Genomic DNA, 18,734 nt, shown 5'->3' on the forward strand with positions numbered 1-18,734 from the left:
ACTATTGGGCTCTTCTCTATCCCCTTCACAACAATTTTAGCAAAAGATTTGCTGTTGCATCTAACCTCACAATATACAGAAGCTGGCACCACCTTTAAAAGATGCTTAATATTTTAAGGAGGGATGGGAACAAGGATAGGAGCATGAAGAGAAATAAAGAACTTCCCATTGCTCACATCAGGTCCACACTCACTGTAGAGCTGCTGGCTTCCAGAGTGTTAGCAACACACCAGAGCTGAAGTGCAACTCTCTCTGCAATGAAAAACTTATTTGAAACCCTGGAAATCACTGTTTTTTTCACTGAGGCAATTAAGGCTAATTAAGGGAAAAAAGCTGTTATGGATAGAAGAGACAGCTCCTTCATGACCATTTAGCCCACACAAGTCTATTTAGATGATTGCTGGGATGCTCTGCACCAATGGCCACATCTGGGACCCACAGCAAGAGTGGCCAGAGCATCCTCCCAGGCTGTAAGGGCAGCAGGCAAGGCCTGGGGAAGCTTAGGCAGGCATTCCAACCCCTATCCATGTATGCACTGCTGCTCAGCAGTCCCTCCTCTCTGCAAGGGTCAGACCCCCCTGAGGCCAGCAAAGCCTCAGGACAGCAATTCCAAAAACCCTGAGGACACCCACAAATGCTTGTCAGCAATGGATGTCATGCTGACTTCAAGGACAAGTGCGCAGATGCAACTGCGGTTCAACTCACATGCGTACCAATGTGTGAGAAAGACTTCAAAGCATCCCCTTTGCCTTCTGGCCCATTTCTTCAAGCCCACTCTACATGAAAAGCAGCTCAAACTCATTTCCAGGACAGAAATCATTATTCTAGACTGTATTTGTACAAAGCAGGACAGTGAAGGGAATCTATGATTCACCTTGCTAGAGAGCCTGCATTTCTGTTAGCTGGTTTCCCCTCCAGTGCTACCGCAGCACACCACTTTGTGGGCACACTCACTGCCTTCAAATCAGCCCAAAGCCATTGCTGTCTTCCACATGCTTTGCTGCTGCCTGACCTGCTTGGCAGCCAGATCCACAATCATCAGGCTGGTTGCTAGGGAAAAAGACCCAAAAATAAAAAGATAAAAAACCCTGTTGCCTTTCTGTTGAGGCAGCAATACCCAGCAGGATGGTAAGCAAAGGGGAGTGGTGGCAGCAGCAAAGCTTAACCCACCACTGCACGCCTCTCAAGGACTGCCAGTGCTGCCATGCTCTGGGATACCACTCACGAGACGATTTACTAGTAAAACACAAAAACGCTAAACAGAAGCAAACCCAGTGCCCCTCCTCACCCCCAGAGCTACACAGAAAAACACACCCCAGTTCTGGATGCCTTGGCACTCTTCCTCACCTCTGGCCCTACTCCCAGGACGGAGCTAATTGGAGCCATGGGTTGTGTCACCCTGTCACTTGCTGGGAGTAGCTGGAGGCAGATTTCCTATTTTGGATCTGGCAGGCAAGAGCAAAGCTGAGACCATCTGGCTGCCGTGCTCCATTCCTCGCCAGGCAGTGTCAGGGAAAGCACGGGAAGGGCAGGCAGCAGGGATGAGTGCCCAGTGATGCTCCCAGCACACAGGCACTCCAGAAAGGGGGAAGTGTGAAACCCAACGGTGAGGCAGACAAGAGCCAGGGCTTTTGTCCCTATCTTCCTGAAAGCATTTTGCCTGCAGTGGCCATCTCTGGGCATGACATAACCAAATCCATTATCTTCACTATTATCCCACTGAGATAGGGCAAAAGCAGGAAGGTCAGTGTCACTTCCCTCTTCAAGATCCCCAAGGGCTCTTAAAGCAACCAACTTGCTGTGGAGAGGTCAGACTGCTCCAGCTTGTACTGGTATCTGCAGAGATGGACTAGCTCAGCCTTTTCCCACGGGCTCTCATAACCAATTGAATCACAGTTTTGTTTTGTTTTTAAATGTTACTTTAAGTGTACGGTCAATAAACACCTAAGATGTGGTTCACCAGTTGTCAGCATCCAACTTATTAATGCCTCTAGCTAACTTGAAGAATGTTTTCTGACCTGCTATCAACACCTTGCCCAGACACACAGAGCACTTCAGGAGCAGTGGTACACAAGGGCAAGAAGGATTTTAGGTTTTCATCTACAAATAAAGCAAATAAATGCATATTAGACCATAAGCCTAGCTCAGAGGAAGAGCAAGTATTTCTCTTTATCACAAAAGCATGAAAGTGTGGTGCTCCAGCTATCCCCATCTGCGGTAGCACTTAGTCTTGACAGCACTGAAGCAGTTAACTTGCCATCTGCTGGAGCATTGGGTCCACAGCCAGAATGGAAGTGCCAAAAGCCAAGACTGCAACAAGTGGTTAAGGATCAGAGGATTCACGAGCCGTGCTGAGGAAAAGCCCATGAACAAGAGCTCATTTAATAACCTCTCAAGCCAGCACACAAAACAACTCCCTGGATGCAGTGCCAAGGTGCTGAGGGGAAGAGTGTGAATGGAGGGGAAATACTGCTTGTGGGCAACCCCAACCCCAGGAGCTCCCTCCTTGTGGATGGATAAGTGAGTGGGGAACAGCTGCCTGTGCGCATGGGGCTGCAAGAGCAGCTGCCGCAGTGGTCCAGTCTGGCTGGAAGGGAAGCTGAGAGCAGGGACTGCTCCTCTCCTCCTGCTCCCATAGCAGGCTGAAGGCAGATAAGCACCACGTGTAGTACCCTAGTAGCTGCCCTGCTCCCCAAATCCTTCTCCCAGTTCCCCATTGCCATCAATTCCCATGCACTGACCAGCTGTGTTAATTATCTGTCTTCTCCTGTAGACAACCTGAGAAAACAGCTTTTAACAAAACAGCTCCAAGTTTGGGGCAGGGGAAAGGACACAGAGAGAAATTAGGAGACACCAAAGCACTGCTTTCCCGCTCCCCCTCCTCACTAAGTACAAACCCTACAGTAGAAGTTTTTCTCCTCTGACAGTATTTATTGCTTCCCCCTGTCCTGCAGCAAAGCCTGGCTGGCTTTTAAAAGCCTCCTGACAGATCCCAGGACCAGGGCCCTGCGCCAGACACAAAAAAATGGTTTGCAAGAAGAAAAAGGAAGAAAAAACAAAATCCCCCAAAAGCCCCAGCTCTGGAGGCCAACCCCAGAGAGGATTCCACTCCCAGAGCTGAAATATCATGTGCATGTGTACACTGGATGCCAGAGGAAAGACGGAGGAGTATCAGTTGAGAGGGGGGAAGAGGGGGAAGGGGTAAAAAAAGAAAAAGCAAAAAGAAATCCCAGCTTTCAGACTCCAAAGGGCTGGCTGGGAAAGGCAGCAGCTGAAAGAAATGCACTGCTGTTATTACTGCATGGAAATTACAGCCGCCAGAAGGAATCCAGGCCAATCTGTTGCTGAATATAACTTTAAAAAGACATCCAGCCTCAAAACATGGGCCATTCCTGGGTGTCACAAGGCCAACACAGTGGTGGGACCCGTACTCTGCTCCCCACCGCCTTCTAAATAGCAAAAGCCGAGAACAAAGACAAAACAGAAAGAGGTGGAAGAGCAACAGATGCACAACAGGTGGGACAGAAGGACTTGGCTCCTGCATTCCAGGTCCCCCAGGTTTTGGGAGAAATATGTTAACTAGGGAGACATCAGTTGCTGGCCTCCGGAAGGAAGGAGATGTTTGGTCTGGTTCCTGGAAAGGAGCTTAACTTCTTAAGAGTTCCTTTTTTTTTTTTTTGTTAATTGAAATCTACAAAAGGGAAATGCTGCAAATACAGCTCTGGGTGTGCAGCAGGAGAGGGGAGACAACAAGAGAGGGAAACCCGCTGCTATTTACAGCAGGCCTGTAACGAGGCACAGTCAGGGAGAGGGCTCAGGCATGCAGTTTTGTAGGCAAGCAGGGAAAACCAAAGGAGAATCCTTTCCAGAAGGTAATTTCAGCTCTAGGTGAGAACAGGACATTGGATCAGACGGGTCCTGTCCCCAGCCCCAGCAGCTTGCGCTTCAAGCCAGCTCCAGCCTGGCAGCCAGCCCGTCCTGCAAGCGTCTCCCCCTCGTCTGTGAGGGATCATTGGAGCACAGGGCAAAAATAGGCGATTTAATCTCCCAGCAAGCCAGCATGCTGTCAAATTAATAAAAAATGTGCTAAGCTTAACCATAACACACAGAGGCTCCACCTGCCCCTCCTGGAGAATATGAGTCATGAGCTCACCGAGCTTCACTTTCCGTTGCCAGGGGCTCCATCAGCTACTTTTATATCCCTTTGGATAGGAAATGAGATACGCTTCCAAGAAGTCCCCCCTCTTCCCAAACGTGCTCTGGGGACAGCAGCAGAGAACAGCGGGAGAACCTGCTATGCTGCAATTCATCTTTTGTGCTTTTAATTGCTGTGACTTTGGGTTCTGTGCTTGGGCCGCAGCCAACATTCAACATATGCTTTGACTGGCATGGCAGGAGATGTTTTGGGCAGTAGAGGGGCAGCAGGAGGTAATTTTAGTCTGACCTTCTTGCTGCTCACCTGGAGCTTTCCGCCCTGCTTTTGGGCACACTGCAGCTCCCCCTGGGGCACGATACCCATGCAGCAATGCCAGCATGCTCACACCTACTTACCGACGTAGAAGGTGTTAGGGGCCTGCTTCTCGCCCAGATGCAGGTAGAGGATATTCGTCGTCTGAGAGTCATGCCGGAGCCACAGGGCCACTCCCAGGATGATGCCTCCTGCCAGCTGGGGAGAAAGCAGAGGGAAGCAGACGTTACCTACTGCTCCAGCAGCACCAGACCCCAAGCAGCAGTTTTCAGGTGGGAGCAGAAGGCTTGCTTTTCATCTTTCTGCAAAGTCTTATTTACTCTTTTCACGTATGAGAGCATCCTTCTCAACCACTGTCCTACCCCTGCAACGTGCTTTGTGCCCCATACCACATGAGCCACACAATCTTCCCTGCTTTGTGAAAAGATCCCTCATTCTGGCGATGTGCAAAGCCCCTTCCAGTTCCTGCAGGTGATTTCTTTTCTAAAAGCACTTCTGTTACTCAATTAAAATGGAAGGCTCAGCCTTACCCAAGAAGCACGACACGTGCAACTCAGGCTTTTAGGAGAGTTTTTTAACAGAACTTAGGATGAGCCCCAACTAGACCCTTTTCCCAACAGGCTGTCATCACCCCATTTCATTTCTCTGTGATGTACAAAGAGGGTTTTGTTTGATCTGCTGAGAACTTGGTAGAAAGGATGAGGAGATTGTGGCTTAGAAAGCAGGAGCTTTTTCCCTCAGCCTCCAGTCTCATGTGCCCATTACTTTCCATTCATGGTCAGGCTTCCACTCTGAGCAGACCTAGTGCTCCTCTGGCAGGTAAGGCTTTCCTTAACATCCTAATACAGGGATTGAAGCAGAGCAAAGCCTCAGTACAGGCCAAGGAACAACCACACCGCTTCTGGAGGCTACCACGAAGATGCTCAACAGAGCTGAGCAGCTCTGCAAGTCAACAAGGCTGAAACTGCTGCCTCGCCTGCTGTTGTGCTCCAGCAGAAGAGCAGAGCACTCACACACACATGGAAGCCCCCAGGGCAAGGGCAAAAACACATCCAACACAGGAGATGTTCTGTGCTTGGAGCATCGACCCAGCTTACCACTGGAATACTTATGTCCAAGTTATGTGATGTTAGATGACTTTTCTCTTTCAGGGCGGGGCTGGGAACGGCAGGGGAGGATTGGGAAGCAGAGTGGGGGCACTGCAGCAGGGAAGGTGTCACTGAGAGGAAGTCCAGCCAGAGTTCCAGCAGGACTCGCTGTGTTCTCCATGCCACCCATCCCCTCTTCCATTTAAAACCACGAGGGGAGGGGAATATAAACGCATGTAAAAAACCCCAAACAACAAACCCTTAAGAATGTAATATCACTTCTATGAAAGGCTGGAAGCCCCTGTTCAAATGATGATGTAATCTTGAGAGTCCTAAACCCTAGAAGCCACTCAATAAAGGGAAGTTAACTACCAAAGATTGGAGAAGTGCAAACATGATTTCTTTCAACAGAGTCAGAGCCAGGTCGGCGACGGGCATGAGAGGCCCCATGACAGTCACATTGAGAAAAAGCACAAAAAGAATTTGTTCAGTGAAAGTGCAAAGTCCTCAGTTGTGAGGCACAACAGAGCCACAGTGAACACACAGGGACTGGGATGTACAAGACAGGCTGTCAGGAGGTCAGCTGGTGGTTCTCCTCCTTGATCATTTCTGCAAGTCCCAGCCAAGGGATTTTTACAGGGGTGCCACAGAAGCCAGGCAGAACCACACAACTAATGCAAAACTCACAGGGCAAGCCGACCCTGGGGATTTTCTATGGACCAGAGGGAGAAAATCCCCGCTCAGCACCCTGGAGCAGGAGGGAAGATTTTAGAAGTCTTTCCCCAGTTTGCTTCCAAAACAATCAGCTTTTAACACTTCTCCCACAGCAACCAATGCAACTTCCCCACTGGCACTGTCCATCACCCCTCTTGCACTTGGGAGAGCCTGAGGTTCTCCAAACACTGGCTATGGAGAAAAGTCATGACAGCCGGCCTGTGCTCAAATCCAACTCCAAATAAGGCAGCTTGTGGCTTTGCAGAAAGTTACCCAAATCCAGCCTGGCATGGCTCGTTCATTGTCTGAGGGCATAACGAAGTCAGTGTTTATCCTCTCGGGAGAAGAAAAATGTCCCCAAATTAATCAGTGCCACTTTTAAAGAAAAGGTCTCTCAGGGGCTCCCAGGGGAGAAGAGATCCCAAGGAAGTTTTGGGGGTTTGTGCTGGTTGGGAGAGATGAAGAAAAGGCAGCAGCTCTTCTTGGTTTGTTTTAACCTGTGCAAGGAAACACTGCTCTGCCCTGGCATGCTGTCCTCTGCACCCAGCAGTACCCACCCCAGCACCCCCTGCCACCCACGGAGACGTTGGGGCAACACCAACACAAGGAGTAGTAGCTGCTTTCTGATCAAATTTGCCCTAAAGCATCTGACACAGAACGGAAAGCAGCCTGCAAGCTACCCTCAAGATACTTCTCAATCATTCAGGAGCATCAGCTGAAGGGCTCTTCAGACTCATCAAACCTAGCCCAGTGGTGAAGTCTGCTGATGGCAGCCAGCTGAACCATCTCCAGATGTTCCCAGTTTCATCCCGAATGCGCCCTAGGAACATCCCACATCTCTCCCACTCTGCCTGACTCCATTTGCTTTTTTAAGAGAGCACAGAGGACCTCCAAATGGAAGTTTTAATCCAACAGCAGCTGGATTTCTTAAGAGAAAATGACATTCACTTACTAATGAAAACAGGGTTTAAGCTATGGTGAATAACTTTTTCCATTAAATCCATACAACCTTCCACCAAGAAGCACAGGGAGTAATTAAGGCATCTTTCTTCCCAAAGGAAAGCAGACAGAAGGGAGAAAACCTCATCAGCTCGCTACAGTAACCCTGCCTTCCACTGCACCTTGCTTGGGATAATCTCATTTTAATACAACTTGTTCCAGATATAAGCTTGGTATTTTCTTCCCTCCCCATCTGACAACCACTGCTGTTTGACCATACGAGCCATAACAGCTCAAATCACCAATGGCAGCATCATGCTCATCTCTAGGCTGCATTCCCTCATACATTAAATATTCCTGCAGTTTTTTCTGCTGTAGGTATCTGTGATCTCATGCAGGATACCACTGGTTTTTGTGTGCCCAGCTTGTCACATGGCAGTGTTGGAGGATGGGGCCATCACTTGTCACAGGTGTACCCCAAGCTTTCCAGTTACATTTTTGGGGACTGCTTCAATAAAAGCAACACTCTAAGATGTGCAACTTCAGCAACACCAGCACTTTGAGACCTGTTTTCCACAAGCCAAACTCCCTAGCTGGCCGTTCCTCTGCCAAGACAAAAGCACTGTCAGAGGTGCATCCCCAGTGCTTCCCAGGATGCGGCCGGCCATGGAGATGGCGCCCCAGCAGCCCTCCAGCACAGAAGAGGTGGCGCAGCAGGCTCCAGCCTTTCCTCTTTACTGCTATTTTCCAGCTTCCAGAGATTTATTGCTTCTTCCACAGACTGCCAGACTTTTCCAGCTGGATCCTGCCTGCCCAAGGCTTGCTTTTTGCAGGGACACTGTTTCCATTTGGCACGGCAGGGAAAAGCCCCCATGGGATGCTGTGTAGGGGAGGGGAAAAGCAGCCCCCTAAGGGGTTAGTGTACCACTGTCTGAGCGTCATGACGATGGCAGGTGCACAGCCCTAATTTGCTGCCCCATCCACCATGCACATAGCAGGACTCCCTCCTGGATTAAGCCTCATTGACCAATATGCTTACCCTAAAATTTCCTATATCCAGCTGCGGGGCAAGGGAACAAGCCCATCTTTCAGGGTTGTCACTCCTCCCCTCCATGGTTTAGTGGTGCATGGAATAGCCCTGTTCCCCCTTTAACATGGGGCACCCCATGTCCAAGCTGCTCCCACCTTGGCCTGTTACTGCCCTGACACTCATGCCAGGATGCGCATCGCCCCCTTGTCCCTTCCGCTACCCCCAGCCCTTTTCCTCCTGCTCCCTTTCCTCCGCCCCTCTCCAAAATAGGTTTCCTGGCAGGGGGGCAGGAGGAAGAGGTAGTCCCGGCTATAGGGTGTCTTGCTGGAAGTGTCAAAGAGACACAGACATCCTGCAGCTCAAGCCATGGAGGAGGGAAGTGGAGGTGCCAGCAGTTTCACAATGCTGTATTTTTAGCAGTGCCGCTTCCCGCAGCCATGGCCAGTCCTGCTGCTGAGACACTGCTTCCCAAACCGCATGAGCCACAGGGCCAGAAGAACCTCCTGCCCTGCTGCAAAAACGCCACTGGCGGAGCCCACACCACTATAACTGTGAAATCATAGGGTGGTTTGGGTTGGAAAGGAGCTTAAGATCATTTGGTTCCCATCCCCTGCCACGGGCAAGGACACCTTCCACTAGACCAGGTTGCTCAAATCTCCATCCAACCTGGCCTTGAACACTGCCAGGGATGGGGCAGCACAGTTACTAACAAGAAGCCAGATGCTGCCAATGAAGCTCATCAGATTTAGGCTGGTTTATGATCTGGGTAGATGATCAGAGATTTTCAACAAGTTTTGACACAGGCTTGCAGCTTCCCTTACACTGCCTCAAAGCTGAGCCCTTTGGTAGGCAGCAGCAGCACCTGGATCCTACTCAAGGCCCCCCATAGCTCCTCTCCAGCACAACCTGCAAAGCAACTGAGATGTAGTATAACTGAATTCTCCTCCGTTTAAGTGTGGGGAAGTGGGACACAGAAGGACAAAATGGCTTGCCAAGGCTGAAGTATCTTGCAGTGCAAGAAGCCACTTGCGCAGCCAGGAATGAACTGCTAATTTGGGTTTGAATGCTTTCCTTCCAGGTTGTCAGTGTCTAGAGCAGCAGATACCATATTCTCCAATATGTGCAGCGTGAATAATGAAAAATCATTCCGTCACCTCACCTAGCATGAGTGGGGAAAAAAAGCAAGAAGCTAGAAATTCGTAACTTGATGGAAATTATCTTTGGAAGAGCAATATGCACTCTGGCAAGATGCATGCTAGGGCCTTACATGTTCTGCACCACCACCTCGAAGAGCAAGGCAGGCAGGGGAGGAGCACAGGACTACTGCTGGCAGGCACACAAATACAGGCAGCACTAAACCTGCCAGCACCCTTCCTAGAAAACACTAGTTGAACTTCTTTTCTATTGCACATAGAGGTACCCTGAGGAAGCACTGAAAAGGCTCAGGGTGCAGCTGAAAGCTGAATGGCAGCCCACAAACCTGAGAGCTTTGGCTTGATGCTGCGATGGTTTTCGTGTTATGACAGCAGGACTTCATACCAAAAATTCACTTACAATTTTAAGGTGAGAAGCGCTATAGATGGTCCCTGCTGCTTGTCAGGATGGATTGTGGGATACCCTGGAGCACGAACATGTCTGGATCCCCAGCAAGATGTCTTGGAGGGGTGAAAGCAGAAGTGACTTAAATCAGACAAAAGCAGTTGTACTTTGACAGCCACACAAGGTAAAACCTTTTCCACCAAGCTCGGCACAAGCACTCTCCATCTGCACCAACAGACAGGGCTCTTCTTGGGAAGTGCAGGCGTGTCATTTCTGCTGCCTTCCACAGCAACTGCACTGGATGGCCACAAAAAGTCAGGCTGAAAGTCTGCAGGCAAGGCCTGGCCAGGAACCGCAGAATGGGCATTTGGGAAAAAAAACCTGTGTTCTGCAAGCAGGAGGAGGAAGGTTCTGCTCCCAGCAGCACAGCCACCACCACCTCTCAGTAGTGGCTATTAATAGAGCTGCTGGCCGGGGGGAAATTCTCTGCTGGTGCCTAAGTTAACAGCCCCACAACACTGTGGGGCTTTTCAAAACAAGCTCCAGAGGAACACTCCCCGAGGAGCAGCACACCAAAGGCCAAGTACAGCTTGATGGATGGGAGGAGAGCAGGAATCTGGAACCAAAATCCAGGAGTGGGGCCCTCCAGTGAGCCTGCAGACTGCTCCCTGCCTGCCACAGCCTGATTCCTTCTGTGGACAGGAGTATCGCTATACGCTGACATCTACCAGCAGGTTTTAATTGCTCTCAGCAGAGAGGAAAACAGTTTCAGGTGTTGCTTCAAAATCAATTTGGCCCAATACATATGCATTTAACTACAAGGGTAATACAACTGCTTCCTCTTTTTAACGATACACTTGCACAGTACAGGATCAAAGTGTTTCTCAAGGCACTGTACATGGGTTAACACTCTTGCAGGAGATAAGCACTAGGGTGGTTGACAGAAGAATAACCTCAGGAAAACAGAACAATCTCCCCCCACCAGCGATCTTCCCTCCTCCCAGTGGCAGCCCAGCCCATTAACTGAAATAGAGTACCCCCACAGGCCAGGGCACTGGTCCCTTCAAAAGACCTGCTAAAATCCCAGAGAGCCATCAGCTCTTTCAACTTGGGTCCAGGTAGACAGCCTGCAAAGAAAACCTCTCCTTTGCCCTTCAAAGACAGACATTAAATAGCTGCCAGGTGAAGCACATGTGGAAGTATTCTTGTTTGTACATCATCCCAGGATGTTGAACCCAAAGTTCGTGGAAGAAGATGCTGGGCTGGCATCACACCTTTGACACTCACCAAGCACTGCGATTCCCAGGGAGACCAATAATCAAAAGAAGCCCCATACTCTGCAGTGGAGCCTCCTGGTAGCCACTATCAGCAGCGCTCAGTACAAGCCTGCACCCAGAACAAAACGCAGGCTAATTTGCTTCAGAGCTGCATGCCACATGAATCACCATTCCCTGTTTAAACCTGCATACAGCAGTACACAGCTGCCCTCCTCATCACACTGGAACGGTCAAGAGCCACTCAGCAGCGTTGTCACCACGGGACCACCACCACCACAGAGAGCCGCCACCTCCCTCCACCCTCACCTCTCATCACTAGGGCCAAGTTTCTTTTAGCATGCTTTGTGGACTCCAAGGGATAGCCAAGAGATTTTCCAGTGTTGTACCAGAAAGTATTCAAGTCTGCCATCCCTTCCCTTCCAACCACCACTGTCCAGACAGACTTTCACTTCCACCTTGCTTTTGCTCTTGCCCTTCCTCCTCTTTGCATCCCAACTGCACCACATCCCCTCAATACAAGCAAGAGAAAAGAGTTAGGTGGTGCCTGGAAAATGGCATTAGGAGCAAGCTCTTCCTTTTAATTAGGCACCTCTCTAGTAGGGCAGTCAGCAGTGCTCTAGAGCTGGAAGGCTGCCATAGGCTGTATTAGCCGATAAGTTGGGTGATCCTTCTCCAAGCAAGCCAATTTCTCCTTGGTTATGCTTAATTAAATTTTAAAATAGCTCTCTGGCTTCCTTCATCCTCCCCAGGGACTCTTTGCAGCAGTGGTCAGTCCAGCCCCATGCACTGAGCTCTGCCATCAGACCTGGATAATTCAGGAAAGCAGTAAAAGTTCATCTGTCTACCAAGTGTGGGATGGAGAAGCAGCTCCACTTGCCACATTCCCAGCCCAGCCCTGCTTTGGCCACGTCCACTCCTGGGATGCACACCCATCTGTATGTGTGGTCTGTACAGCTCCCTCCTCGAGAGCCACTATGGACCAAGCACATGGCATCTTCTACTCAAAAATGCATGCACAAAGGAAAAACAACCCCAAAGAATAAAGTAAACCCAAATCATCCCAGGCAGAGAGGGCTGCCAAGGTGCCCTGGGGAGCTGGCAGCAGGGCTGCCTTTTCCTCTTGCTTTTCAACACAGCAGTTTTGTGAACCCCCCTGTGCTGACAGAGGAAGGACTGCGAGGAAACCAGAGGGGTGTCAGTTTATTTACAGTCCAGCAAGACAGCAGGGCTACTTTAAAAAGTTATCAGAGTTTCTGCCTTATTTGTTAACACCGTTAAGGCTGGGAATTGCTTCCTTTCTTCCTCTTGGGCGCGGCAGCAAGGTCCCCTGCAGCACAGATGTGATGCCTGCCAAACTTTGGGCTCTGCCTCCCACTTGTTTTCATCAACAGTGCCCGACCTTGACTGGACACAAGGCATGCGATAAGCTCATGCATGTGTGGTGCCCAGCAGCCTCTGCATGCTAGCCAGTTGGCAAGGCCACAGGGCTGCGAGTGCCCAGTCATGCACCTCGCTGGCGTCCTGCCACAGCCACCCTGCATCAAGGGTGCTCAGGACCATGTCCAGCCTGTAAATCCCATCCTGTGAAAAGGACATTCACGCTTTGGTGGCAACCAAGGCATCCCTCCAGACCCAGGCACACAAGGTTGGCTGCTAACCGTGTGCCCTTCGTGGTAAACCTAAAACTCCCCTCAACTACTGGCTTACAAAACACCACAGAAGGGCTTGAAAACCCTAAGACCGGGTGTTCAACCACCCTTCAGATGGCCAGCCCTGCAGAAAGCACTGTTAATTCAAATGAAGCCCAGGTTTCTTATTGCACAGGAGGTGGTCCAAGAGGGACTGGCCATGGAGGAGCCCGGTGCTGGGAGTGGTTTAGGGAGCTGGTGGATCTCAGCTCACAGGCACCCCTCCTTGGGAGGAGCTGGAGCATCTTTCCACAGGCATCAGGCTCCCTTCAAGGGGTAGGGCAAGGCACCAGAAGTCCTAACAGGGAACTTAAACAGCTCAGCTGTTCCTGTTGGAAGCAGGATGCCCATTTATGAAAGATAAGGTGTTTTGTCAATACAGACTGTGGTGAGCAAGTGAGCTTGCTCAGGAACAGCAGCTGTACAGAGCCCCCAGCATCCTTCCTGCCACCCAGGAGACCCTTCCTCCCTCGCATACCCACCCGGCAGCTTCAGCAACAAGAATGGCAGGAAACTGGGTCCAGAAGAGAAGAAGAATCCCCAGGATAAGAATGGTAACTCAGAAGGTACAACACTTCAGAGAAAAGCCTACCCGCCTCCATCCTGCCATTTTAAAGGTGGAGGAAAAGGTTAAAATAAACTCCCAGGTCTGTCCCACATTCATCTTGCAGCTGGCAATGCATCGGGTATCAATTAACACCACCGTCGTCAGAGCTCGTCATCTCTCCCCTGGTCAGCACTATACCCAGAAACAAGGCGAGGAGGCCTGAAATCAGGCCAGATTTGGCAGTACTCACTCCCATACAGTAGTTAAGCCCTGCACCTCCCACAGGTGGGAACCACCCAACAGCTTCACCGTGCACCCCGGGAAGAAGGCAACAGGCAGAGGCTTCTGCTGGGCACAGTACTCCCCATGCTAAGGGACGGCTTGCTCTGGAAGGCACTGATCCTATCCCCACCTCTCCAGCCCTCCTCTCTGTCTTCACTGCTGCGAGCAAAGATTAAGAAAACATCCAAATTCCCTCTCGACAAAGAAGGGTGTTGACACGGGCCACATCCTGACCACGCAGCCAGCGCTCAGCAAGCTGTGCCTTGCGTCCGTGGGGTGGGGCTGGGCTTGCTTGCAAGAAAAACAGCATTTTGGGGAATGGAAAACAGCCTATCCAGAAAAAAAAAAAAACAAAACCACCCAGAAACAGAAAAAAGCAGCCTGCTTGGGCACACTGTGCTGCTGCGGGCGCTGGAGCAGGCACGGAGCGTTTCTTGCCACACCAGCCCCGGCTGCCGGAGGGTTTTTCTAACCAGGGAAAACCTGGTTTGCGAGAAAACGGGGGTATGCTGCTTTTTGCTAAATCACCCGCATGTCTGGATGGATTATTTCATTAGAAACTTTCTCAGTGAAGGACAGCTCTCCAGCCTGGGCAAAATCTGCACCCTAAAATAACTTCCCAGGCCGCAGGGGCAGCAGTCCCCAGCTTGGGCACCATCCACACGCGGGTGTCAAAGCCAGCTCCCGACACGGTGCCAGGACCACCTACCCAGATACACTCACTGCCAGCTCTCGGGCTGGGGGGAGTAAAACCAGCCCCGTGGTTTCGGAACACCTTCTCCTCTCCGGCTCCTCTGCAGGCAAGACTGGGCCAGCGCCTCCCCTCCCTCCGCCTGGCAGTATCCATCCTGCCCATCCCTGCCTCCACCGCTGCATCCCGGCTTTCCCACCGCAGCTCCCAGCCAGAGGAGCCTGGGACCAGCGGACCTGGGGGGATGTCGGCCCGCTGCACCCCCCCGCTCCGCTCCAACCCGCCCCACCCCAGCTCGGTCCCCGCGCAGCACCCCCCACCCTTCCGCTCCGAACGGATGCGTACAAACACATCTAACGGCTGGACCCGAGCACCTTAAAGGTCTTTGCCAGCCTAAACGATTCTATGATTCTATACCTATATATGTACCTATATAGAAAAAACACATAGATAAACATGTGCAAATAAATATATATATACACGTGCATTAAAAAAAAGCAAAGAATAAACACACACACCCCCCACTCCCCGAAAAAGCAACCCTTAAGATCTATCCCAGGCAGTAAGCCTTAATGGTGGGGGAGCGGGACAGAGGGTAAAACCAAGCGCAGGCAGAAAAGCCATATTGGAGCCCCGCTATTGCAAGCTCTGCGGCGGCTCAGCCGCCGCCCCGGCGCTCACCCAGAAGATGAAGTTGAAGACGAAGAGGAGGTATTTGATACACTTGGTGCAACCTTCCACCCCCATGGCGGCGGCTCTCAATCTCTACGGCCAGGCGCAGGCGGCTGCGGCGCGGGAGAAGAGAATACCCCACCCCCGGGCACGCCCCCCATACGCCCCGCCTCCCGCCCCTCGGGGGTGACGGGTCAGCGCACACTGACACCCCCCCTCCCGAAACGTGGGGCTCAGTTCTTCCGCGCACAGAGTTTTTATTTGTCTCGGTTTCCTCCCCCTTTTCTCCTTACCTTTTGCACCTTTTTTTCCTTCTCCTCTTTTCCTTCTCATCTTTTCCCTTTTCTTGTTTTGCCCTTTTCCCTTTTAATTTTTTTCTATTGTCTTCACAGAATCGTTTGGGTTTGAAGGGACCGTAAAGATCATCTCATTCCAACCCCTCTGCCATAGGCAGGGACACCTTCCACTAGACCAGGTTGTTCAAAGCTCTGTGAACACTGCCAGGGATGGAGCAGCCACAGCTTCTCTGGGCAGCCTGTTCCAGTGCCTCACCACCCTCACAGTAAAGAATTTCTTCCTTATGTCTAATCTAAATCTAACCTCTTCCAGCTTGAAGCCATTCCCCCTTGTCCTATCACTACGTGCCCTTGTAAAAAGCCCCTCTCCAGATCTCTTGTCAGCCACTTTAGGCACTGGAAGCCACTCTAATGTCTCCCTGGACTCTTCCCTTGTCCAAGCTGAACAAGCCCATATTCTCAGCCTGTCTTCCCCAACTCCTTTTTTTTTTCTTTTTTTTTCCTTTTTTCTTTTCTTCCTCTCCTTTTTTTTTCTTTTTCTGTTGAGCGGCTCTATCACCACCATCTCCTAAACCTGACCGCCATCCCTCAAACATTAGTGTCGTCCCCTAACCTCACCAGGCAGCCTAGGGTAAAGCCTAGGGTACCATGAATGAGTGCAGGGTGCAGCAGGATTTGTATTTCTGTATACAGAATTTTTGGGATGCAACCATAAGGGGACCTCCTTCAAAAAAAAAAAAGAAAAAGATTTTTACATTTTAACATTACTTTTGTACCTTCATTCCCCCCACCTATTTTATCCTAAGCTCTGATCTGCCAAACACTTTTTGCCTGAGCTTTTGGATATATTACTGCAAGTAATTGCTTCAGGTTCAGTAGAACCACTCAGGATGCTGTCTATTGATTACTGGATCACTTGAGCATCTGGGGGCTTCAGGGCTGCCCAGCAAAGAGGTCACACATGTCAATAGTGCAAGTAAGCCTCACATTATGGCTTAGAAATCTTAGATTTTAGTTAAGAAAAAAACAAAGTTGTGCAACAGCAACATGATGAAATTTCCCAAGCTTTTGGCCAAAACCTACCTTGACCCACTTGCTCATCCCTAGAAATATAAACTGCTATCATCCCAGCAAGTACATTCACTTCTTTCAGGGAGGGGCAGGCTAGTTAAGTCACATAATCAGAGTGTAAGAGGAGTTCTGGTAAAGGCAGCAGCTCGCACCTCCATCAAAGCTCAGGACCTTACCGTGCTAAATATGAACTCAGTGCCTGCCTGCAGTGTTATATGTGGAAACCTGCCCTCTTTCTGCCTGGGCACGTGCCTCTAGCGAAAGCTTCTGAGCCAAACATTTTCACACACAATGGAGTCTTCCCTGCCATGCATCCCATTGGCAGGAATGTGCTGTTAGCGAAGCACGCATTTCCTACACATGTATGCTGAAAATTAGTCAACTTGTTCCGAAATCTTCCCATTGTCCTTAAGGATGAGTTGGTCTAGAGCTCTGTCGTGTTCATCAAACCCTTCTTTGCCCCTGCAGTAACAGCCCACGATGCTCCATGGTGGCAAGGACCGGGAATGAATAGAAGTTGGCCCCATTCTCCAATTACTTATGCTGAGTGCATCCTGGATTGCGGGCTTGCCATGGATGCATAAACCCTTTGTCTCTAAGCCACATTCACTCATCCAGCCTTACCAAAGAAGTTGGAGGCTCATGAGGCTATTTATGCACGTAACTGCTACTCCAAATTATCAGTACGACCCATCTGGTTGTGGCAATAGCCACAATCCTGTGTGTCTCCTGCTCATTGATCCAAAGGATAACAGCAGGATCCTGAAGTTGTTCACTTGCTACATCATAGCATCCCACAACATTTTCTTTTCTGCATCTTCATCCTGTCCAGCTATAAATATCAAAATGAAAATACCCCCCAACCCTACACAGACACTGAAGATAGGTGGCTGCATGAATCACAGAGCCCGTCATGCATTAGTTTCCAGAAAAACTCTCAGAGGCACTGCTTGGAGAGTCTGTGTGAGGGAGAGGAAGGAACCAGCTGCAAACCGATAAGACCTTCAGCAGCAGCAGCCCCACGGCTGTGAAGGAATATGACTCAAATCAACTTCTGTGCACTGGAGAGCAGGCAACCCCAGATGCAATCACTGCCACGAATTTGGCATTGAATCTGCTTCTGGGGAGTTTGGGATTGCTTCATTGTTGTTTCTTTTTTGTCACTGTTGCTTCTCTTTTCCTGCTTTCTGCCTTTTTTTCTCTTATGCTGGGAAATGAAGGAAAATGGAAACCAAGAAATAAACATTTTCATACCCTCCAAAAACTGTATTAGCAAACAATCTGGTTTGGAGCTAACACAGACCTGTTTCTGGGACTTTCCTTTGGGCTGTGTTGGAGCCCATCCTGCACAGAGCTGAGGCACGAATGTGGCTCTGACAGGGAGAGCAGGGGCACAGCCCCACCATCTCCTGCATCAAGAAGCTCCCAGTTACAGGCTAAACTTACTGGGTATAAACTGGGCTCACCCATCTGGCTGTACAAAGGAAGTCCTCTCCAAAACTTGGAAGTGGAAAAGGATTTCTAGATTTGTCCAAACATCTTTTTGTTTGCTTTGTTTAGGGTTGTTTTTATTATTATTTATTTATTTTAGGAGCTCAGCTGGGTACCTTTGAAAACTTTGACCTCGATGTACAGGAAGAAAATAACTACCACTGTGATAACAGTGTCAAGATAATACATACTGTTTCCCCAGATTATGTGTGATTTCAGGTGTTGGATTTTCATTTCTCATGCTGTACTACTTGCTGTACAGTCCATAAAGTACCAAAACTGCATTTCAAAGACTCTCAGTGGCTTTATCAGCTCTTTATAAAATGCTGCTGTATAAATAAGTAAAACTAATTTGCACACATTCAGTTCAGGTATCGATGTCACACACAGGTATCAAGTGTAAGCGCTATGAATAGGGCTGATGACTTCCATCTTTGGGAGTATGGGCTTGGTTCAAGGGCTCAGCAATGCACCATGCTAATGCACAATTCTTTGCAGAGCAGGCAGCTGCAGGCAGGTCTGTGAAAAAGCTACCTACCTGCAAGACTTGTGTGCTGAAAAATAAACACTAAAAAAGTAAAAAACAAAACAAAACCCCATACCCCAAATAGAATTCCTCTGCCCATTTGAATTTGCTTTTGCAATTGGGTTTGCAGACAGTGAAGCAGCAGAAAATGGAGGTGCTTGCAGTGGTTTTCCTCTGTCTGTTGGGCTTGTGTTGTTGGTGTTTTTGTGAACTTGTTTATAGGTCAGTTGTGATGCCTGTGGGTTTGGGGATAGCTGACCCTATGGGCAGGAGTCACCAGGGTCTGTTAAAGCAGGTGGCTTGAGCCTCCTCCCAGCCCTGGATTTAGCAGGCTGCCCCTTACCAGCAGGACTCTGCAAACTCAGTCCCTGGTATTTTGATCCTGCTTCTCCCAGGGAGATGCCTGCAGCCTTCC

At 49.9% G+C, this 18,734-nt stretch overlaps 1 protein-coding gene across 1 annotated transcript in view; it reads right to left on the reverse strand.

The window, feature by feature from the left end:
- Positions 1–15,088, reverse strand: part of CD81 (CD81 molecule) — a 33,819-nt gene extending 18,731 nt beyond the window's left edge. Inside the window, exons 1-2 of the mRNA XM_061463075.1 lie at positions 14,945–15,088; positions 4,552–4,666 (exon numbers count right to left, since the gene is read on the reverse strand). Coding sequence (XP_061319059.1) covers positions 4,552–4,666; positions 14,945–15,010 — 181 coding nt within the window. The 5' untranslated portion in view covers positions 15,011–15,088. The remainder of the gene's footprint in view (positions 1–4,551; positions 4,667–14,944) is intronic.
- Positions 15,089–18,734: the final 3,646 nt, after the last annotated feature.

The sequence above is a fragment of the Pezoporus flaviventris genome, unplaced genomic scaffold (assembly GCF_033815535.1).
Source record: "Pezoporus flaviventris isolate CSIRO_AGI_PZ_B2104156 unplaced genomic scaffold, CSIRO_AGI_Pfla_v1 ptg000036l, whole genome shotgun sequence".
NCBI classification, from domain to species: Eukaryota; Metazoa; Chordata; class Aves; order Psittaciformes; family Psittacidae; genus Pezoporus; species Pezoporus flaviventris.